The 21093-nt window shown below is 33.9% G+C and overlaps 1 protein-coding gene across 8 annotated transcripts in view; it reads left to right on the forward strand.

Moving 5' to 3' along the window:
* The window catches only part of ARHGEF7 (Rho guanine nucleotide exchange factor 7), a 329493-nt gene that overhangs the window by 231925 nt on the left and 76475 nt on the right, over window positions 1-21093 (forward strand). For all 8 annotated transcript variants that reach the window (XM_074299550.1, XM_074299548.1, XM_074299551.1 and 5 more), the window contains one exon: window positions 13342-13464. In XM_074299550.1, coding sequence (XP_074155651.1) covers window positions 13342-13464 — 123 coding nt within the window. The remainder of the gene's footprint in view (window positions 1-13341; window positions 13465-21093) is intronic.

The raw sequence follows: 21093 nt of genomic DNA on the forward strand, positions 1-21093 counted from the left end.
TAAGGAGTGAGCCCCAAGTTAGCTCTTTTATATAATTGAAACCTAGGCTAGAAGCTAGGGGGAAGCTCTTTATGGGGACTGCGTGCAGTTTGAACTGGAATCAGAATAGAAACTCTTAGAATTGAATGAGTGTCTTTGGACTAATTTCCAACTCAATATAGTTGGAATCTCCAACTCCAAGTAAGTAGGAGTGGTCCTGTACTCAACTAGCCCCACCTAGATAACAGAGTGAAACCACTTTATCTTGATTCCCTGGGGCAGGTCTTTTAGGGGAGACCTTAGCATTCTTCCCCAAAGTCAGAGATAGAGAGAGTTTCAGGGCTCCCTTTGTCAAAATTGTTATGGCAAGCACAAATTAGGAAGATATATATAGATATAAACTCTCCAAATCTTTTTTCCCCCCCAGAATGATTTTCTTTTATTCCTTGTAATACATTTAAAAAATGCTTTCATTTGCTTTGAGATTTTATAAGTAGTTGGCACTGCCCTCTGGTGGTAATAGGGGAGATTCTCTAGAATTATAAAATTGCTACTTTGTTGATAATCATCAAATTCACAGTCACTGAATGGGCGTTGGGATATATTTATTGAAAAAAGGTGTTATGTGAGGCCTATGTAATATTAGGTATTAAAATAATCATCATACAAGTTACCATTTTGAATTTTTTAGTTACAGAACTATTCAGATAGCTAAGAAATATGAGACTATATTGTAAGTTCATTTTTCCAAGAACAGAACTATTTGTTAAACATATTCTATCTTACAGGAAAGATTTAGATCAGATAATTAAATAAATAAGGCTGACAGGCATATGGATCTGCATTATTATTCTTTAAATGATTGTCTAATGCTTATTTCATGCTTTTTTATTTAATGTTCTGTTAGACTATGTTTTTTAAAACACCATCTTGGAGCAGGGAGATGATATAGTTGGAGAATAATAGTTGAATTTGGAGTTGAAAGATTGAGGTTCAAGTTCTATTTTTGTTATTTATTCCCTGACTTTGAGGAACTTAATTTGTCTCTTTGGAACTAAGGTTTCAGTTTTCTGACTTTACAATATGTGAAAAACTTCTGGAATTTTTACAATGACAATCTTTAAGAGATCCTTTGTGATTTTTAATATTTCTTTATATCTTTTATGCTTAATACAGTACCTTGCTCACAGTAGCTCTTAATAAATGTCTGTTGACTGTCAAAAATAAATTTCTTTAATGTAGATTCAACCATAACTGTAGTCCTGGAATATTGGAAGTAGAGTTTGTGGGGTGGTGTGTGTGTGTGTGTGTGTGTGTGTGTGTGTGTGTGTGTGTGTGTGTGTGTGTGTGTGTGTGTGTGTGTGTAAAAGAAAAGGGAGAGGGGAAAAAAGAGGAAAGAAAAGCATGCCCACTATAGATCCCTATGGAATAACCATAATTATATTGGTGGGTGATTGACATGAATAAAGAATTAGTAAAAGAGATTGTGATGGAGAAGTTAGAAAGATAGGAAAAGAACCCAATAGGTGCTATTAACATTAGTCTCATTGAAAAGTGATGAAAGCCTGGACCAAGAAAAGAGTTAGTGAGAAAGAGGTTTTGGAGGTAGAAATGGCAACCTTACATATTTGTTTGGATATTTCTTTCAAAAAGATGAGTATCAAGGGTAATGCCAAGTTATACACCTGAAAAACTGGAAAAATAATTTTATAGAAAGAGGGAAGATTCTAAGAATAGAATTTAAGAAGAATGAGTATGAGTTTAATTTTCACCATGTTGAGTTAAAGCTGTATATATTGAGTGTGAAATGTTTAATAGGCAATTGGTATTGCCAAACTAATGCTTGGAAGTCTCTTGGTCTGAATATATGGATCTAGAAATCCTCTACATGGAGAAGATAGTTTAACCCATGAGAGCTGAGGTGGTTATCCAGAGAGACTGATGCGGTACTTGTGATATTGAAGAGATGTGAGAATTGAGGTGTGGAATTGCCTCTGGTGGAAGAAGCAGGTCCATTGGGAAAGAATTTGCAAACCCAAAAGTCTGAATGGCAGAAAAGGGAAGTTTATTGTTGGCACTGAGAAGCCAGCCTGTTAGGAAGACAGACTTCTTAGTGGTAAAAAGCCTGTTAGGGAAAATGGCAAAAGTTAACATTGAGAAGAGAATATCTTCATAGTGGGCAAGAGTCCTGGCTGGCAGCTTTTCCAAGAAAAGAGCTTCCTTGGCAAGCATAATCCTGTTTCTGATTTAAGCAAAAATTCTGAGTTCATAGTTGTTTTTTATTAGTAGTCTGAGTCTCTGGCTTCCATTCAAAATTGGATGAGATTCCTTCAATGTTGTCAGTGCCCCCAGGCCTAGATTTCCATTTGAAAAGAGAGTACTTATTTTGGAGTTTCAAGACACTTAATAGGAATATCAGGCTGAGATCTCTAACTGAATTAGACCACTTAAGAGGTTGTTGTCTGGGAGAGGTATGCTTCACCCTTCTTTTACAGATTTAAAGGGGACATAGTTTCAGGGTTCACCCCTATCAATAATAAAATAGGACTTTGGGGAACACTCACACTTGAGAAAAAAATGACATAGATGATATAGATTATGAGACAGTAAAAGAGATTGTGAAACATAAATAGGAGAACCAGAAGAGAATAGAAAAAACAGAAAGGAAAATGTGTCAAGGAGAATGCACTCTCTATAGGGTTAAATGGAGTAGATCGGTCTAAAACAGGGGTTCTTAAACTATGGCTCATAGGCCAGGCCGCTGAGGACGTTTATGCTGCAAATGGGCTGAGGGGCGGAGACAGAGTGTGAGTTTTTGTTTTTACTATAGTCTGGCCCTGCCACAGTCTGAGGGACAGTGAAGTGGCCCCCTATTTAAAAAGTTTGAGGACCACTGCTCTAGAAGAATGAGGACTGAGAAAAGACCACCAGATTTGACAGTTAAGAAAACTTTGATAATTTTGAAGAGAGTTTTCTGTTGAATGATGACAGTGGAAAGAGAGAACATGTTGATTACTTTTTCAAGGAGTTTGGCTGAGAAAGAGAAGAAGAGATAAAAAGTCTAGTAAAGTGTTTTGTTTTGTTTTGTTTTGTTTTTTTAATGTGGGAAAATGGATATGTATGAAGACATCTTTGATCCTTATTATAGCTTGTGAATTTCCTAATGTGAATATTAGCAGTTTTATATCATAGATACAAGAAATGATGTCTTCTAACTCCAGACATTTTCATTGGCTTGTCCCTATTGATATAATTCATTTCCTTCTCATCTGTCTTCAGGTCTGTCTTCAAGTCTCAATTAAAATCCCACTTTCTATAAGAACCCTTTCCTGATCTTACTTAATGCTATTTTTATCCCCGTCTTGATTACCTCCACTTTATCCTATTTCCTGTTTGAATGTTGTAGCTTATTTGATGTCTTTTCCATTAGACTGAATTTTTTGAGATCAGGGAATGTTTTCTTATTTGTTTTTGTTTTCTTTGTATCTCCAGTGCTTAACAAGGTGCCATAATAGGCACTTAAGAAATGCTAATTGACTGACAATAATAAGATCATAAGATTTAGAGATGGAAAGGTACTTTTAAAACAATTGCTAGATTTACCTCTAAAGTCCTTCCTGATAAACAGGGATGATCTTGTTTTGCTTCCTCATTTTAAACCCCAATTACCAGTCCCTTAGATATTTGTCCAGAGTTACTTGTAAGATTCTAAGGTTTGAGAATTTACTGCCATCTATCAGATACAAATAGATCATATACATCCAAATTGAGTCATCTGTTAATTCTTTATATTTCATTCCTTCTTGTACAAGACCTTATTAAGGATTACAATATCCCTAAAGGTTTAAACATTGAAGGGTTAAAAAAAAAATTCCCCCCAAGATCAAATCAAATACTGACAATGACTAGGATGTAGGAAAGAACCTTAGATAATCCAATCCCCCTTTTTTACTATTAAGAAAAATGAGGGTAATTGAGGTTAATAAGTTATGAGTTGTACATTGTGGAAGTAGTAGAGTCAGAATTTTAATTGAGTTTTTTTGACTTTAAAAACAGTTCATTTTCCTTTATACCATATTGCTTTACTCTCAACACAACTTAGTCTTAAGAATTATTTAGGCTCTCTTATCCAGCAATGTCTCTGTTGGGTCTGTATCCCAAAGAGATCATAAAAAAGGAAAAGGACCTATGTGTACAAAATTGTTAATGCTCTCAATTGTGGGTATTCCACAGAGTTCTGTCTTAGTCTCTCTGGGTAACCTCATCATATTCATATATTCAGACCCAGAGAACATTCCAAGAATTAGTTATGCAATACCAATTATCTTTTGAACATTTCATACTCAATGTATACTCAATGTGGTGAAAACTGAACTTAGATTCATTCCTCTTGAACTCTCTAATCTTAGGAGCTTCCCACTTTCTAGGGAAGTTTTTTTCCTTATTTTCCAGGACATTATCCTTGATACTTTACTTTCTGAAAGAAATATCCAAACAAATATGAAATGTTGCTATTCCTACCTCCATCACATCTTTCCTGCCAACTTCTTCTCTTGTTTCAGGCTTTCATTACTTTTCAATGACATTAATGTTAACAGCCTCCTAATTGCACCTATTGAGTTCTCCTTTCTAACTGCTCCATCACAATCTCTTTTACCAATTAAATGATATAAGGAAGGAAACTAGATCCTTGCCAAAGAGGTACCATAGACAATGAAGTACAAGTGATTCCCTCAAATATGAAAACTTCTTCCCTTAACACTGTGGCAAATATATTTACCATTATGCTAAACATGTTTTAAATTCATAAATTCAGTACATGTATTACGCCTTTGATTATAAATTCCTTAGACAGTAGGAAACATTTCGATTTAATTTTCTTTATAAGATACTTAGAACTTATTCAAGGAATAAATTCATCATACAAAGAAATCTTCTTAGAAGATGACTATCATATATTACACTAATGATAGAAGTGAAAATAAAAGTCCAACAAAAATTTCAGGTCCAGCAATATGCCTATGATTTAATAGAGATAATTAAGATTTCCTTGATAAAATCATCTGATACACAGAATATACAATGTAATTAATAAAGAATATGATTAACAACATAAGTGAATAATCCTAAATGATTCTTTTTTTTCTTTATCCTTTCTCCTTCAGAAGATCAATTCTGACATGGCTCTCCTAAACAGTGAGATGATTCAGACCAATTCTAATTGTTCAGTGATGAAGAGAGCCATTTACACCCAGAGAAAGGACTATAGGAACACGGAGTGTGGAACACAACATAGGATTTTCATGCTTTCTGTTGATGTTTGCTTGCATTTTGTTTCCTTCTCGGGTTTTTTTTCTTTCTAGATCCAATTTTTCTTGTGCAGCAAGATAATGTATAAATATGTATACATATATTAGATTTAATATATATATATATATTTTAACATTTAACATATATTTGACTACCTGCCATCTGGGGTAAGGGGCGGGAGAAGGAGAGAAAAATTGGGACAGAAAGTTTTACAAAGATTAGTGTTGAAAAATTACTCATGCATGTGTTTTGTATAAAAAACTTTAATTAAAAAAAAAAAGAATTTAGGGCCAGCACTCCAAGACTGCTCAAGATAGAGAGAGAAGGAAAGAAGCAAGGAAGGAAAAGGAGTAGATACAGAAGAAAGGAGGAAAGAGAAAGAAATTAACTCATGTCAATGTTTCTACTTGGAACAAATAATAGATACTCTAAGATTTTATAGTTATTATAAGATAGATGCTATTAAACTTAGGTTCTTTATTGGCCATCTTTGGGAAGATTCTATTCCAATACTAGACTTTTGAGACTAAAAGGTTGTTGTATTCATTGTGTTAAATAATCAATAATCATTATAATACAGTAGTAGATGAGTGGTAAAACAGATTCATGAAAGAAGCTATCATACTATTTTGGATATGTGCCAAATATCATCCAGCTGTTTATTAGACATCTCCACCTGGATTCTATTTGCATCTCAGGATCAACATATCTAAAACATGGAATAGGATTTTAAAGCTAAAAGAAACCATGGAATTCATCAGGTCCTCAAAAGGGCTCTCTGCCTTTAATTTTCCTTATGTCTAATTCAGCTCATATAACACTAAAATTACTACAGTATTCTTAATAAAGTGTCATTTTGAGATTAATTCCACTTTACTACTTCATTTTGCCCTATGGAAAATAACAATAATAAATATGCCTATCTAGCCTTTATTGGGTAATAGGCACTAAGCACTACACAAACATCATCTCATTTTATCCTCATGACAACCCTGGGAGGTAGATGCTATTGTTATTATTATTATTATTTCCATTTTACGGTTGAAAAAAATAAAGCCAATAGGTGAGGTGACTTGCTCAAGGTTACAGAGCCTGAAAGTGTCAGATTTAAAAATAAGTAATGCAAACTCCTGACCTCTGTACTGCACCAAGTCTGTGTATTATGTATTTACTGATTATTGATCTAAACTGAACACTTGGCCTAGGGAAGAGATACAGATTGTAGATCAGACCCTGCTTTCATGACGGTATCTAGCTAGAGATAGAACTAGCGTGCAGTATAAGTACATTACAGAAGTGCTAATAGAGTGCTATGTGAAATCAGAAGAAAGGTCATCATATCTCAGGAAAAGGTGAGATGTATTTAACAGTGGGAAAGGAGGATATTTTAAGTATGTTGAGTAGTCTGAACTAAGCTAAATAGTCCTGCAATTACTGGATTTTCAACTGAGTCAAGACACATATTTAGCGGAAAAGCAGGAAAGATAGGATGGTTCCAGTTGGGATAGTGCCAGGCAGTGGAATTTAAATTTTATTTAGAAAACATAAAGGAATGAACGTTTTTTGAGCAGAGGAATGCCATGGATCTAGCGATTAAGGAGATTAGTCCAGCAGTTGTTTGATGAATGAGTTGGAGGGGAAAAAAAACCTGTTAAGAGGCTTTTTTTAAGTCTAGAAGGTTGGTAACAAGAATTTGTACTGGAGTTGTAGAAGTAAGATAATAGATGGAAGAGAGAAATATATAAGATTTAGTCACCAAATGAATGTTATATGAGGAAGAAGGAAGAGTCAAAGGTTTTAAACATGAGGAAATAGATAACTAGTTATGATAAAGTTCCTATTTTTTTCTTTCATTCTGGTCTTACTCTTATAAAAGCTTGAAATCCTTGTATTTCATTGTATGACCATCTCCCCACCTCCCAATGATGTTTGATATTTAATAATGCTGGCTAAGTGATTCTTGATTATAGCCTTAGCTCTTTTGCCTTCTGGCATATAATATTCCATGACCTCCATTTCTTTAATGTTGTAGCTGTCAATTCATGTGCAATCCTGATTGATTACTGGTATTTAAATCGTTTCTTTCTGGCTATATTTTTTCCCCTGGACTTATTAGTTCTAAAATTTGGCTAAATTGTTCCTTGGAATTTTATTTTGGGATCTCCCCTGAGATGATCAATGGATTCTTTGAATGCCATCTGGTTCCAGGATATCAGGGCAGTCTAACTTGATAATTTCTTGAAAGATGCTGTCCAGCTTCTCCTTTTTATTATGTTTTCAGGTAATCTAATGATTCATATATTGTCTCTTGGATCTCTTTTTTGGATCAGTTGTTTTTCCATTGAAGTATTTTACATTTTCCTCTATTTTTTCATTCTTTTGAATTTGTTGATTGATTCTTCATGTCTCATAGAATCCTTAGTTTTCACTTGCCCAATTCTAACTTTTTAATAGTATTTGTTGTTTTTACAGTTATATGTAAAATAATTTTTGACGTCGGTTTTTTTTTTTTTTTTTTTTGCTGAGGCAATTGGAATTAAGTGACTTGTCCAGGGTCCCACAGCTAGGAAGTATTAAATGTCTGAGGCCAGATTTGAATTCAGGTCCTCCTATTGCCCAGAGATTTGCTGAAACAGGACAAGGTTTGCCTGTTGGAGGATGCCTATTTGTCCAGATCTATACCAAAGTTAATGGTGATTCTCAGAGTTTGTGTTCACTAGCTACCCTGACTAGGCTAAGACGCATGAGGGGTCCTGACGTTCGTGTTTGTCTGTTCCATTACACTGAGCCTCAGGATCTCTTGCTGGTTTTCTGAGTTAGGCTTGCTTGCTTATAGGCTTACTCTCCTATAGTGTGCAACTTCCCCCACCCCCTTTTTAGCTAACTGAGACAGATCCCTCCTGTTAATCTTCCAGGTTTCCTGAGCTTAAAGATTGTTTCAAAAAATAAAATAAAAAAGATTATTTCACCCCAGCTCCTAGCTGGTTCTCTTGTTCTGGGATCTGCCTTGGGTCACTATTTTATGGTTGCCTGGAGATGAACCTAAGAAGGCACAGTGATCCACTCACTACTTACTCTGTCATCTTGGCTCTAGGAATAATAATGTCAGTTATTATTGATAAAAGAGCATATTTGTCAAATTTTAATTGTACTGAATATTTTTATGGAGTTTATGATTCTTTATATCTTAAGGAACTAGTTTGGAATAGAATAAATTTGCTTTTCTGACCTATTTAGATTAGTGGTGAGAAAATTAATCAAATATCCTTTCATTTTAGATAAACTATTAAAAGGGATAATCAGTTTTGCCACTTACATATTCATTGCTTCAGTTAGACTTTGCCAGAATAATTAGACTTGTTTGTTTTTTCTGTAGATCTAAAAATATTGAACAAAAGCATGTTTAAATATTTTATATTATAACCCTACTCAACATTTTGAAATAAAAAAAAAAATCCCTTGCTTAATAGCAAACATGAGTTAGTAAATAAACTTTATGTTTAGATGGAAAAGTAATCTTTGATTTGTGATGACAGAATTTTGAGAAATCTTGGTTTCTTTGTGATGGGGAAGGAAGAAGAGTTTTCCTATTAGCTTTGAGATTTAATAACTTGTGAAGTCTTGTAATTTTTCCTTCTTGAAAAAATCAATAAATCAGCACAAAGTACCTTTATGCTTTATCTTATTGAATATTTATTGAATGTAATGTAACTTTTTCTTGATAGTAAGTCATCATCAACAGATGTATTATTATTATAATACCTACTCTTTTTAGGAACTATGAAAGTCTGAAGCCTTTGTTTAAGTGACCCCCCATACTTCTGTGCAGTTTTAGCCATCAGCTGTCATTTCAGTCAGCATTTCTGAAGTACTAACTTTGTTTCAGTCAATGACAGTGTCTTGAACAAAACCATGGAACTCAAGAAAAGTTCTGTTTTGGATATGTTATGATGCCTCTGGGATGTCCAGTCAAGATTTCCCAGTGACATTTGTTACTGTGAGCCTCAGATGGAGAGCAAGGGCTGCATTTATCTACAAAAAGATGATGATTATTTGAGTCCATGTAAACTGATGCATCTTTAGGACAGATTCTTATAGACAAATTGATATACAGCAGGGATACAGGAATTTCAGACAGAAAAGTGTTAAACCAAGAAAGAGTCCAGACAAAGGAGGAAATGATCTCCAGTATCTGATGCTTACAAGAGGTGAAGAAAGATGAGTATTGAAGATGAGGAAACATTAGATTTGACAATTTAGAGGTTATTGGTATCTTTGAGCATTTGAATGATGAGGTCAGAAGCAAAAATTATGGAGGATTTTGAAGAGAGCAAAGGACAAAGTATAAAAACTTTTTAAAGGAGTTTAGTTAAATTAATTTACTTCTGTAGTACCATGCTAATTAAACTAGCAAAGAACTACTTAGGAAGCCTTAAATAAAAAATAATGAAATTCATATGGAAGGAAAAAAAGGTCAAAATTATCAAAGTAACCACTGAAAAAAAATTGTGAAAGGAAGAACCTAGTAGTGTTGGATCTCAAACTATATTAGCAAGTGATAATCATCAAAATAATTTGGTACTAGATAAGAAATAAGAGTGGTTGATCAGTGGAGTGGTACACACTATACAGAAGTAAATTAGCATGGTAACAGTATTTGATTACCCTAAAAATCCCAGTGATTGGGTCAAGAACTCACTATTGACAAAAATTGTTGGGTAAACTAGAAAGCAATTTGGCAGAAACTAGGTGTAGAACAACATCTCACACTATGCACCATACACCAAACTAAATTAGAAATAAAGAGTGATATCTTAAATAAATTAGAGGAGTACAGAATAAATTACTTATGGGGTATATACATGATCAAACAATACAAAGAAAGATCCATAAGAAATAAAATGGATATACCCTTTGACTTAGGGTATAGACCAAGTAGCAGTATTACTAACGAGATAAAAGGAAAAGGATAACAATACTTATACCTCTTTTTGTGGTGGCAAAGTATTAGAACATGAGGAGGTATCCATCAGTTGGGGAATGGTTGTGGTGATTGTAATGATAGAATGTAATAGAAATCCCAACTTTTGGGATAAGAATTCACTATTTGACAAAAACTGCTGGGGAAATTAGTATGGCAGAAACTAGGCATGGGTCCACACTTAATAACACATACCAAGATAAAATCAAAATGGGTCCATGATTTAGGCATAAAGAATGAGAGTATAAATAAATTAGAGGAACATAGGATAGTTTACCTTTTAGACTTGTGGAGGAGGAAGGAAATTGTGACCAAAAAAGAACTAGAAATCATTATTGATCACAAAGTAGAAAATTTTGATTATATCAAATTAAAAAATCTTTGTACAAACAAAACTAATGCAAACAAGATTAGAAGGGAAGCCATAAACTGGGAAAACATGTTTACAGTTAAAAGGTTCTGATAAAGGCCTCATTTCCAAAATATATAGAGAATTGACTCTTAATTTATAAGAAATCAAGCCAGTCTCCAATTGATATGAAAAGGATATGCACAGACAATTTTGAGATGATGAAATTGAAACTATTTTTACCCATATGAAAAGGTGTTCCAAATCACTACTGATCAGAGAAATGCAAATTAAAACAACTCTGAGATATCACTACACACCTGCCAGATTGGCTAAGATGACAGGAAAAAATAATGATGAATGTTGGAAGGGATGCGGGAAAACTGGGACACTGATGCATTGCTGGTGGAGTTGTAAAAGAATCCAACCATTCTGGAGGGCAATTTGGAATTATGCCCAAAAAGTTATTAAACTGTGTATATCCTTTAATCCAGCAGTGTTATTACTGGGCTTATATCCCAACGAGATGATAAAGCAGGGAAAGGGATCTCTATGTGCCAAAATGTTTCTGGCAGCCCTTTTTGTAGTGTCTAGAAACTGGAAAATGAGTGGATGTCCATCAATTGGAGAATGGTTGGATAAATTGTGGTATATGAATGTTATGGAATATTATTGTTCTGTAAGAAATGACCAACAGGATGAATAGAGAGAGTCTTAGAAAGACTTACATGAACTGATGCTGAGTGAAATGAGCAGAGCCAGGAGATCATTATACACTTCAACAACAATACTGTATGAAGATGTATTCTGATGGAAGTGGATATCTTCAATAAAGAGAAGATCTAATTCAGTTCCAATTGATCAATGATGGATAGAATTAGCTACACCAAGAGAAGGAACACAGGGAAATGAATGTGGACTACTTGCATTTTTGTTTTTCTTGCCCAGGTTATTTTTACCTTCTGAATCCAATTCTTCTTGTGCAACAAGAAAACTGTATAGTTCTGCATACATATATTGTATCTAGGATATACTATAACATATTTAACATGTATAAGACTGGAGGGGGAGCAGAGAGGGAAGGGAAAAATTGGAACAAAAGTGAGTGCAAAGGATATATAATGTTGTAAAAAATTACCCATGCCTATGTTCTGTAAATAAAAAGTTATAATTAAAAAAATAATAATGTAATGGAATACTGTTGTAAGAAATTATGGAGATGACGGTTTCAGAAAAAAAAACTGGGAAGATATATATATATATATGAACTGATGGCAGAGTCAAATGAACAGAACTTGAAGAGCAAACTACACAGTAATAGCAATATTATAATAGATGATCACCTGTGAAAGTTAGTAACTCTGATCAATATAAGATCTACCACAACTTCAAAAAGATTCATGTTATAAAATGCTAGCTAATTTCAGATGGAGAACTGATGGGAGTTAGATTGAAGTATATTTTTTTCCACTTTATTTTATCTCCACTCTTCCTTCCATGCTAATTTGGAAATATCATTTGCATGGCTTAATATATTTAATAGATATATTTCTTTCCTTCCTAATGGGTACAGGGAAAATTTGATGGGAGGAAAAACTGAAAATTAAAAAATAAATAAATAACATCAACTAAAAAATGATAGCATTGTGGCACAAGATATTTGAGTGTTATAAGACAGGGAAAATAAGAGATGTAAAATCAGAAGGAGAGAAAGGGAGTTGGACAGTGGCTTCAGCTTTGGCAGATTATGAAGTATTGTCCTCATTTGAGAAGTTTTAGGTGAGGGAATATAATGAATGGCTTGAGGAGAGAAAAGAAGATTTGAAACAATTGCTGTGGTGAGTGCGATAATGAATCTCTGAAGAAAAACCAGATTGCTTTATAAATAAGTATTTAATAATAATACCTTCTAGAGGAAGATTTTGTGATAGTTATTTTGTTTAGTACTTAGAAATCTTCTATATTCATAATTGTTGGTTTTGTGGGCTTTTTTTAAAGATGGTTGCAATTACCTTTTTATTTTATTTATATTTTATTTTAACTCCTTGATAAATAGTAAATAATTGTATTATTTTGTTTAGTCAGTAGTTCTCTGAACATAATTTTTCTACTCTATTCAGTCAGTGATATGAATCAGAAATTATTTGGTGTAATGTTCTGGTTAGTTTTCTGGAGGTCTCTGGACCAGCCTTTGTTTCAGTAGATTAATCACCATGAAAATATTAGCTTCTTCAAAGTCTTGTCTCCTTGCTTGGGTCTTCAGCTAGCTTTCTTGGTGGCCTTACGGAGTCTTGGTTTCAGTGGAGACGTGAAGGAGGAGAGCCTGCCACCATGGTGGTATGAGATAGAATGAATGAAACTGGTTGAGTTTGTCATATAGGATAGAGCAAAGTATGCTCTATTTTAATTACATCTTTGTAGGTGTAAATCTTGTAGAATAGGTGTCAATTCTGTAGAATTGTATTAAGTACTAAGTACATGTACTGAAATAGAGAACAATTAATCACCATGTTAAACTAGATAACCATTGTCTTATCAATTCCACTAAGAATCCTTGTTCAAGTACAGAGTTCTGGCCCATAACAATTTGGTACGTATTTATTTATTTATAAGTTAGATTAGATGAGAATTCCTTGCCTAAATGTTATATTTTTAGTCTTAAGTACCTACTCTTTTAATTTTGAAACGTAAGGTTATTTTATTCTATGTTCCTTATTTCTAGGTTGCCTGAAGCTCAACAGAGAGTTGGAGGCTGCTTTTTAAATTTGATCCCACAAATGAAAACCTTATACCTTGCATATTGTGCCAATCACCCATCAGCAGTAAATGTTCTCACAGAACACAGGTATGTGGTTTTCTGAGTTCAAAGCAGTTAAACACTCTTGGCTCTTTGGTCTTCTACCTTTTGCCCCAAAATAAAACAAACACCTCCCTACCCCCCTTCCCCAACACCAAGTTTTTAAAATGACTTATCTTTGAATTTTGCTCTTTGGAATGCCTTGATAAATGGCACACTTAAATTTAAAGCTAGTAACAAGCTGTCTGGGAAGGTAATTATTTTAGTTAATTTAAGAGTGGCAATATGATAGAACGGATAAAATTATTGTTAAAACTTTTTATAAAACTTATCCACATTCCATGAGTTGTCTTTTACAAATGTCTCATTTTATATAATATTTGCATTTTCCAAATTTTTAAAGATATATTCAGTTTTAACTTACCAAATCTTATTTTTCTATTGACATAAATCATCTCTGAAATGATAATTTTCTTGCATTATTCCTTTAATTTACTTTTTCTAGTCTCTAGGGCACAGTTTCTCAAATAAATGCACTAGAAGAAATTTCTTATTACTTAAAGTAATCTTTAAAAAACTGAAATAAAACCTATTAATGCCCAGGATGATTATCATCTTCTAGATGGTTTTATTTGTGAATTTGTATTTTTTTGAAACCAAGTTCAAATAATTTCCTTGTGTATATAGTGATTATTTGTTGCACATTTCTAATACCATGAGTCTGTAAAGTAGTATTTATGATTATGTCCACATTAGCATTATAATGGAGTTTAATTGTAATTATAATTGATGAGGAAGCAAGATGCTTAAATTATTCTATTTGGTCTGAAATGTAAACAGTTTTTGGTATCTTTTTCAGGTCACTATTATAAACAATTCATATTTTATAAGTACCTGTGTTACAGAACAGATTCTAGGTATTTAGAAGTTTCAGATTTTGAATAATACATAATTTATATTGTAGCAAGAAGGTATGATATGACACCAAAACAGAGTGCTTTGAGATATCCTTTAAAATAGCTACAGTTAATCATTTTCCATGATCCTCACCCTTAATTACTAGAACAACATCTGCCAATACCTCTGAAGGAATCCTTTCCCTCACTCATCAGGACCCATAACTATTCAGAGTCCTTTTTGCCTGTCATAAGACTCTTTTTTACCAAGCCTTTAAATGAAGTAGAATCATGCAACATAAGTGCAGTTGGCTGAAGTTCTTCACTTACTACTATAGCCCCTTAAATAGCTGACTAGGGTTAGGAAGTCATTCCACTCTTGAATGTGGTAAACTTGTGTCTTCGGATCATTGAATGAATGAATGAAAAAGCATTTACTAATCACTTACTGTAATAGTTCCTACTCAGTAATATTTGTAAGAGAGTTCAACTGTAAGACAGATGGAAAGGCCTGGAGGCCCTAAAGGTTTCTACAAGGCTAGGAGTCCTTAAGATATTTGTGATATATACTGCAGTAGAGAAGCAGTAGAAAGGGGTGAATGAGTTGAAAGGTTGGCATTCAGAGGGCATTCTGAATTCCCCCTTCACAGAATAGAAGATGGTAATTCAGTTTCTAACCAGAACAGGAAAAGGGGAAGAAAGAATGGTTTGGGAAGATTGAATTTGGGGTTTTGGGAGTAATGACCCTGGTATGTAATGTGAGATATCCTGACAGTAGTGACCATGCTAAGGGCTACTTCCAGTTGAGGTCCATGGTAGGATGTTGAAGGAGGAGAGGGTGAAAAATGGAACGGGGAAAATGTGTGCCAGACATTCCCAATCAGATTTTGGAAAGCAATTTTCTCTTAGAATCAATGCTAGATAGTGCTCAGCTTCATTAATGTCAGTATTGTGATTCAGCTAAATTTTAGGTAAATTGACTTTGATGTGCTATCCTAGAACCAGTAAACACCATGAATAATATTATTTGTTTGAGAAAAAGCATTATTTTCTCTTTTTTATACTATCAAGAGTTTGAAGGGATTGAGGTAGTAGTGAGATATTCAGGAGCTGGAAAACAACAATTGATATGTAGTGCAGGAACTCAGGAGAAACTGGAAGTGAATATATAGATTTGGGAGGCATCTGCATAGAGGTAATAATTGAAGTCATGGATTTAGATTAAATCAACAAGGAAAATTATGTAAGGAAGAAAAGGAAAATATCATGTTTTGTAAGATATACCTCTTAATGTCAATGAAAATATTATTTTCCTATGGAAACTCATAGATATTATCATCACTAATAGCAATAATATTAACAATGATATGTTATATTTGTGTATCATCATTTATATAATGCTTTCATGTATTATTTTGATGCTTCAACAGATTTGTGATTTCATTGATGTGGATTTACTGCCAGTGAAAGTTGAAGTTCATGTGAGATCTTTATAGTTGATTAATAAGTTGTTGTTTTGAGTATGTTTTATTGATATTTTTTGCCATTGCACAATAGTATTCCATATACTTATATACTACAGTGTCTCTCAAAAGAATACCCACTTAATTTATAGTTCTTTATTTCCACAAAAGAAAATTGTTGTGGGCAAGACATTTATTATTTAGGGACCAGTTTTTTGGTCTTTAGTGCTTTTTTCATTTAGACTAGGTTACTCCTTAGAAGACTAGTCCATCATCAAACTTGTACTCAAAGCCTTTGGAGTTTGTAAGGAGCTTCCAGAGCTTATGCTGCATTTGAGATAGTTTTGGAGAATTCAGTCACCTCCATATCCTATTTCAGGAAGGTTTTAATGAAGACTTTATATGTTTTAACATCAGGACCTGTGATTTCTAGTGGAAATTCCTTTGAGAAAGCTTGCAACATAAATATATAACTTCTGGTTGATTCTCTTGTTACCACAAGCTCAGAGAAATTGACTTCCCTATGTTGACATAACTTATAAATGTCAGGATTAGCCTGGGCTATACTATTCTGATTGGTAAATCAGTGAGCAGAAATTCTGGTAGCCCCACTATGTTTTGCTAACACAAGACTTTCAACCATTCATTCAGATGATTTTTTAAAATAGTATTTTCATTTTTCTAAATACATGCGAAGATAGTTTTGAGTATTCACCTTTGCAAAACCTTGTGTTCCAAATATTTCTTCCTCTCTCCTCCCCAAGACAGCAAGTAATCCAACATAGGTTAAACATGTGCAATTCTTCTAAACATATTTATCAGACTGTGCACAAAAAAATTAGATCAAAAGTGGGAAAAAATAAAAGTAAACAAACAATAAAAGATGAAACTACTTTGTTCCAATCCACATTCAGTCTCCATAGTTCTCCCTCTGGATTGGGATGCCATTTTCCCTCACAAGTCTATTGAAATTGCCATGAAGTCACCTCATTATTGAAAAGATTCAAGTCTATCACAGTTGATCATCACATAATCTTGTTACTATGTACAGTGTTCTCTTCTGCTCACTTCATTTAGATCAATTCATGTAAGTCTTTCCAGGCTTTTTTGAAATTAGCTTGCTCATCAGCTGATGAGTGTTAATGTGTGCCTTCTATCTTGCTTCTCACCTCCTCCCCTTTCCCCTAAAAGTAATAAAAAATGCTGCTTCTGGAAGAGTATACCAGATTACTGACAAGTACCTCCATTCACTTTGACTTCCCAAGCCAAATTGCCTTCCTTGGTCACTTCTCCTTTATAATTCATATAAGAATGTAAGTTCCTTGAAAATAAAAACTATTTCACTTTATTTGTATCCCCATTCCTTAGCACAAACATATAGTTTGGTACATAGACATGCCAGTGCATGGATGTCATTTATTCAGTGGAGGAATTTGAATTTAAATCTTTCTAACATTAAATCTGATATTCTGTCTACTTTGGCAACATGGCCTCTTTTCTACACATTATCTACTTGTAAATAACAGTTGGTTTCTAGAATAGTGTTTGTATTGTAGTACAACAAAACTATTGCTTGGCTGCATCATAGAAGCTTGCATGGTGAGCTACTCTTGCTCCTTTTTTGAATCTGCAACTGATCAGAGATGGGAATTTGGGCTGATAGAAAATAGTGTCTGAAAACCATAAAGAGCAATCCATGGAGTACACTGGTAACCTCAAAGTGGTTTCTGGGTACTGTTTTCTGTGTATAGACTAGCATTTCATGTGTATCTTAAACCATCATGATAAGCTATTTAACTAGAAGCTGTATTGATCTGAGTCATATATACAAGGGTCACTTTGCTGCAGACCCATGCAAATGAATTGAATTGAAATGCTTTTGTAAACTTTTAATAATTTCCTTTGGGAAGAGTAAAAATAAATAAGGTCCCAGAATTGGATCCCATAATCTCTAAACTACATAAAATAAAATTTTGTGTGCTCTTATAATCTTACTATTGGTGTAATGAATATTTCTGTGGCAAAGTACATTCTTACCTCCAAAGTTCTAACATGGAAATGAAGTTTTGGAATATGCTTCATTAGGCACTGACTGTACTTATTATTTGACTTTATAAGGTTACTTGGGACCAAGAACTAGAATTCTTTCCTACTTCCAATTTCAGATTTCATCAAACTTTTACTTCCTTAGATTCTGGTTGATTGTTTTGAAAATTCTATTGAGTTCTGATGAATGGAGAGCTGAAATGAGAATTTAGAGATTTTAATTTTTGGCTTTTACTTCATTTAATGACTTCAGGCAAATTACTCAAATCTCTCTGTCTCTTAATAAGTTTTATGGTCTTTCCCTGGAAAGATACTATGTTGATGAATTTAATTGATGTCTATGAATTGAAATCTTTGAGGTTTTTTTTATTTTTCCCTGATGAAGGCCTGCTGTGTGGGACATTGGGGAATTTTTATTGTTAGTATTTATTGCATTGTTCCAAAGCAACTTATGATCTCACTTCTCAATAATCCTATCTCTGTCATACATTGGATATGATGTTGCCATTTCTAGCCAGGTTGTCTGAGTGAACCAGTCATACTGCGTTTCAGAGCTTTTGCCTTATTAACAGTGCTTTGAGTGGTTTTTAAGTGAATCATGACCTTACTACGCTTGTTAGTAAGATAGCTTTTCTCATATCTGCTTTCTGAGTTACTGCTTGGATTTGATGTTATTTTATTGAGTTTATTATTGAATTGATTTACTGAATTTGATAACAAAATATTTTAATTCTTTATTACTATAGATTGTACATTTATGGAATGACTTTATTGTCTCCAAATAGAAGAGAGAAAAACATTTGCTTGTAGTGGGTAAAAGTTTGTAGTGTTGTGTGTTGTGTGACATTACAAGATGTCACATGTGCAAAATAAATATTTCTTAAACACAGATCAGACTAAGATGCTTCCTTTCTCAAGAAGTATTTGTGGCTCCCTGTTTCCTTTATTCAGTCAGTCAGCTTGCATTTTTAAAAATATCTTGTATGTGCCAGTCACTGTGATACATACAAACATACAAAAAAAGGGAAAAATTCTGTCACTGCTCTCAAGGAGTTCACAGTCTAAGGGAGGAAACAAACTTGTGTTGCATGTATATATGTATGTTTATATATACATACATACATCTTAATACACATATAAATACACACATAAATTGAGGTTAATATCAGAAGGCACTAAGGCTTTTTGCAGGAAAGGGTTTTTGCTGAAGATGAGAATTTTTCTGAAATGAAGAGGGAGAGGATTCTGGATATGAGGGCTGGGGAAGGAGACACTGAGTGAAAATGGTGTAGTCAAGAGATGAAATGTTTTATTTGTGGAACAGCTAAGAGGCTAGTGTCACTGAATTGCAGAATATATAAAGGGGAGTCATGTCTAAGAATATTGGAAAGGTAGAAAAGAGGCAAGTTATGGGGGACTTTGGAAACTAAAGAGAAAATGTTGTATTTGATCCTGACTATAGATAGAAAGTCATTGGAATTTATTGAATTGGGTGTGTGAGTGGAAGGTGTTTTGGTCAGAGCTACATTTTAGGAAAATTCATTTTGATAAGTGGAACGGATAGAGAGATTTGAGCAGGGAGACCAGGTAGATTGCTGCTGTAAAAGTGCAGGCATGAAGTAATGAGGGCCTGCACCATGTGGTGGCAGTGTCAGAATAAAGAAGATGTGTACAAAAGATGTAATGAAGATAGAAATGATATGACTTGACCACTGATTGGATATGGGGGTCATAAGAGAGTTAAGAGTTGATAATGACATCAAAGTTTTGAGGCTAGAGAACTAGGAGAATGGAACCCTTGGCAGTACTGGAGAAATGAGGAGGAAGGAAAAGTTTTGGGAACAAGATAAAATTCTATTTTAGACATGTTAAAATTTAAAATGTCTTAGGAAATCCTATTCAAGATGCCTTAAAAGACAGAAATTAGAAACTGGGAGCTGAGAAAGAGGTTAGTCAGTATTGGTATGAGAGTCATCTGCAGAGAGATGATAGTTGAATCTCTAGGATTTTATATCATTGAGTAAAATAATATAGAGGGAGAAAAGGGCTCAGGACCTTGATGTCTACCGCCTGTTTTTAATAGGCATGATGTGGATGAAGATGTATCAAAAGAAATAGAAAGAATGGCCTAACAGGTAAGAGGAGAATTAAAGTCTAGTGAGGTGGGAGAGGGCCATGGTGTCTGTGGAGAGTCTCACTTTGACACCTGGGTAACACCCAATCAGCGATTAAAGCTGTATAAGGGGAAAAAAAAAAAGGAAAAACAGAGAAATCGATTCTTTTGCCTAATTAAAAAAAAAAAAAATCATTCTGGGAGGGGAAGACCCTTCACTCTTAGCTAATCAGTGTCCAAATTGTGACCAAGTGGGGTTTGGCCTGGAATTATTATTAGCCAATCAGTGAGAACCAGAATGATTTAGATTTAAGGCATGGTTCTTAAGGAAGAAATCTAGCATAAACTCTTAAGATATCTGGGAAGGTTTCAGCTATCAAAATTTGTATTCCTTTGGGCAGAGTACTCACAAATAAAGATATGCTACTCTATGTGGACAGAGGGAAAGGCAGGCAAAGAAAAAAGAAAAGAAATAAAAAGGAAAGAAGAGAAGGAGCTGTGTTGCCCAACTGTCCAGTTCCAGTTGGGTCTCCAGTTTATAATTCATTAAAATCCTAGGCCTTCTCCCACATGAACTATTTCTATGTTCAGATGTTTCAGAAATATTGATTCAAGTTCCCTAAGTATATGTTAAACATACTACCAAAAACACTCAAGGAATTTATGGATAAGATAAAGAGGAAGGGAGGAGAGTGGAGGAAGGGGGAGAGGGAGGGATGGAAGGAGGGAAATTTGTGTGTATGTACATATGTATATTCATATATGTACACTATCACTTTGTATTAAACTTTATGTATGTAGAGTGTTTAATATGAGATTGTATATTGTATATTTATTTAGATGTAGATATGTGCATTTATGTGTATGCACACCTATATTTTATATATGGTTTTAATACAAAGTGGTAGAATGTGGTAGTGTTGGGACAAAAGACAGACCATGATTCTTGGTATAATTTTTAGAAGGAAATGCTCAATTTGAGGAAGAATATTGGTCAAAGAGTATGTTGTTGAGGATTAGGGGAGGATAACATGACTTACTACTTAGAAAAGGAATTTGGAGCCACTGAAGTTAGATGAACAAATTAAGTGCTTATTCCATAATCACAAACTGTCTTCCTAAGTTTGTTTGTTTGTTTTAGTCTTTGAATGTGGATAGA

The sequence above is a fragment of the Sminthopsis crassicaudata genome, chromosome 3 (assembly GCF_048593235.1).
Source record: "Sminthopsis crassicaudata isolate SCR6 chromosome 3, ASM4859323v1, whole genome shotgun sequence".
In the NCBI taxonomy this organism is placed as follows: domain Eukaryota; kingdom Metazoa; phylum Chordata; class Mammalia; order Dasyuromorphia; family Dasyuridae; genus Sminthopsis; species Sminthopsis crassicaudata.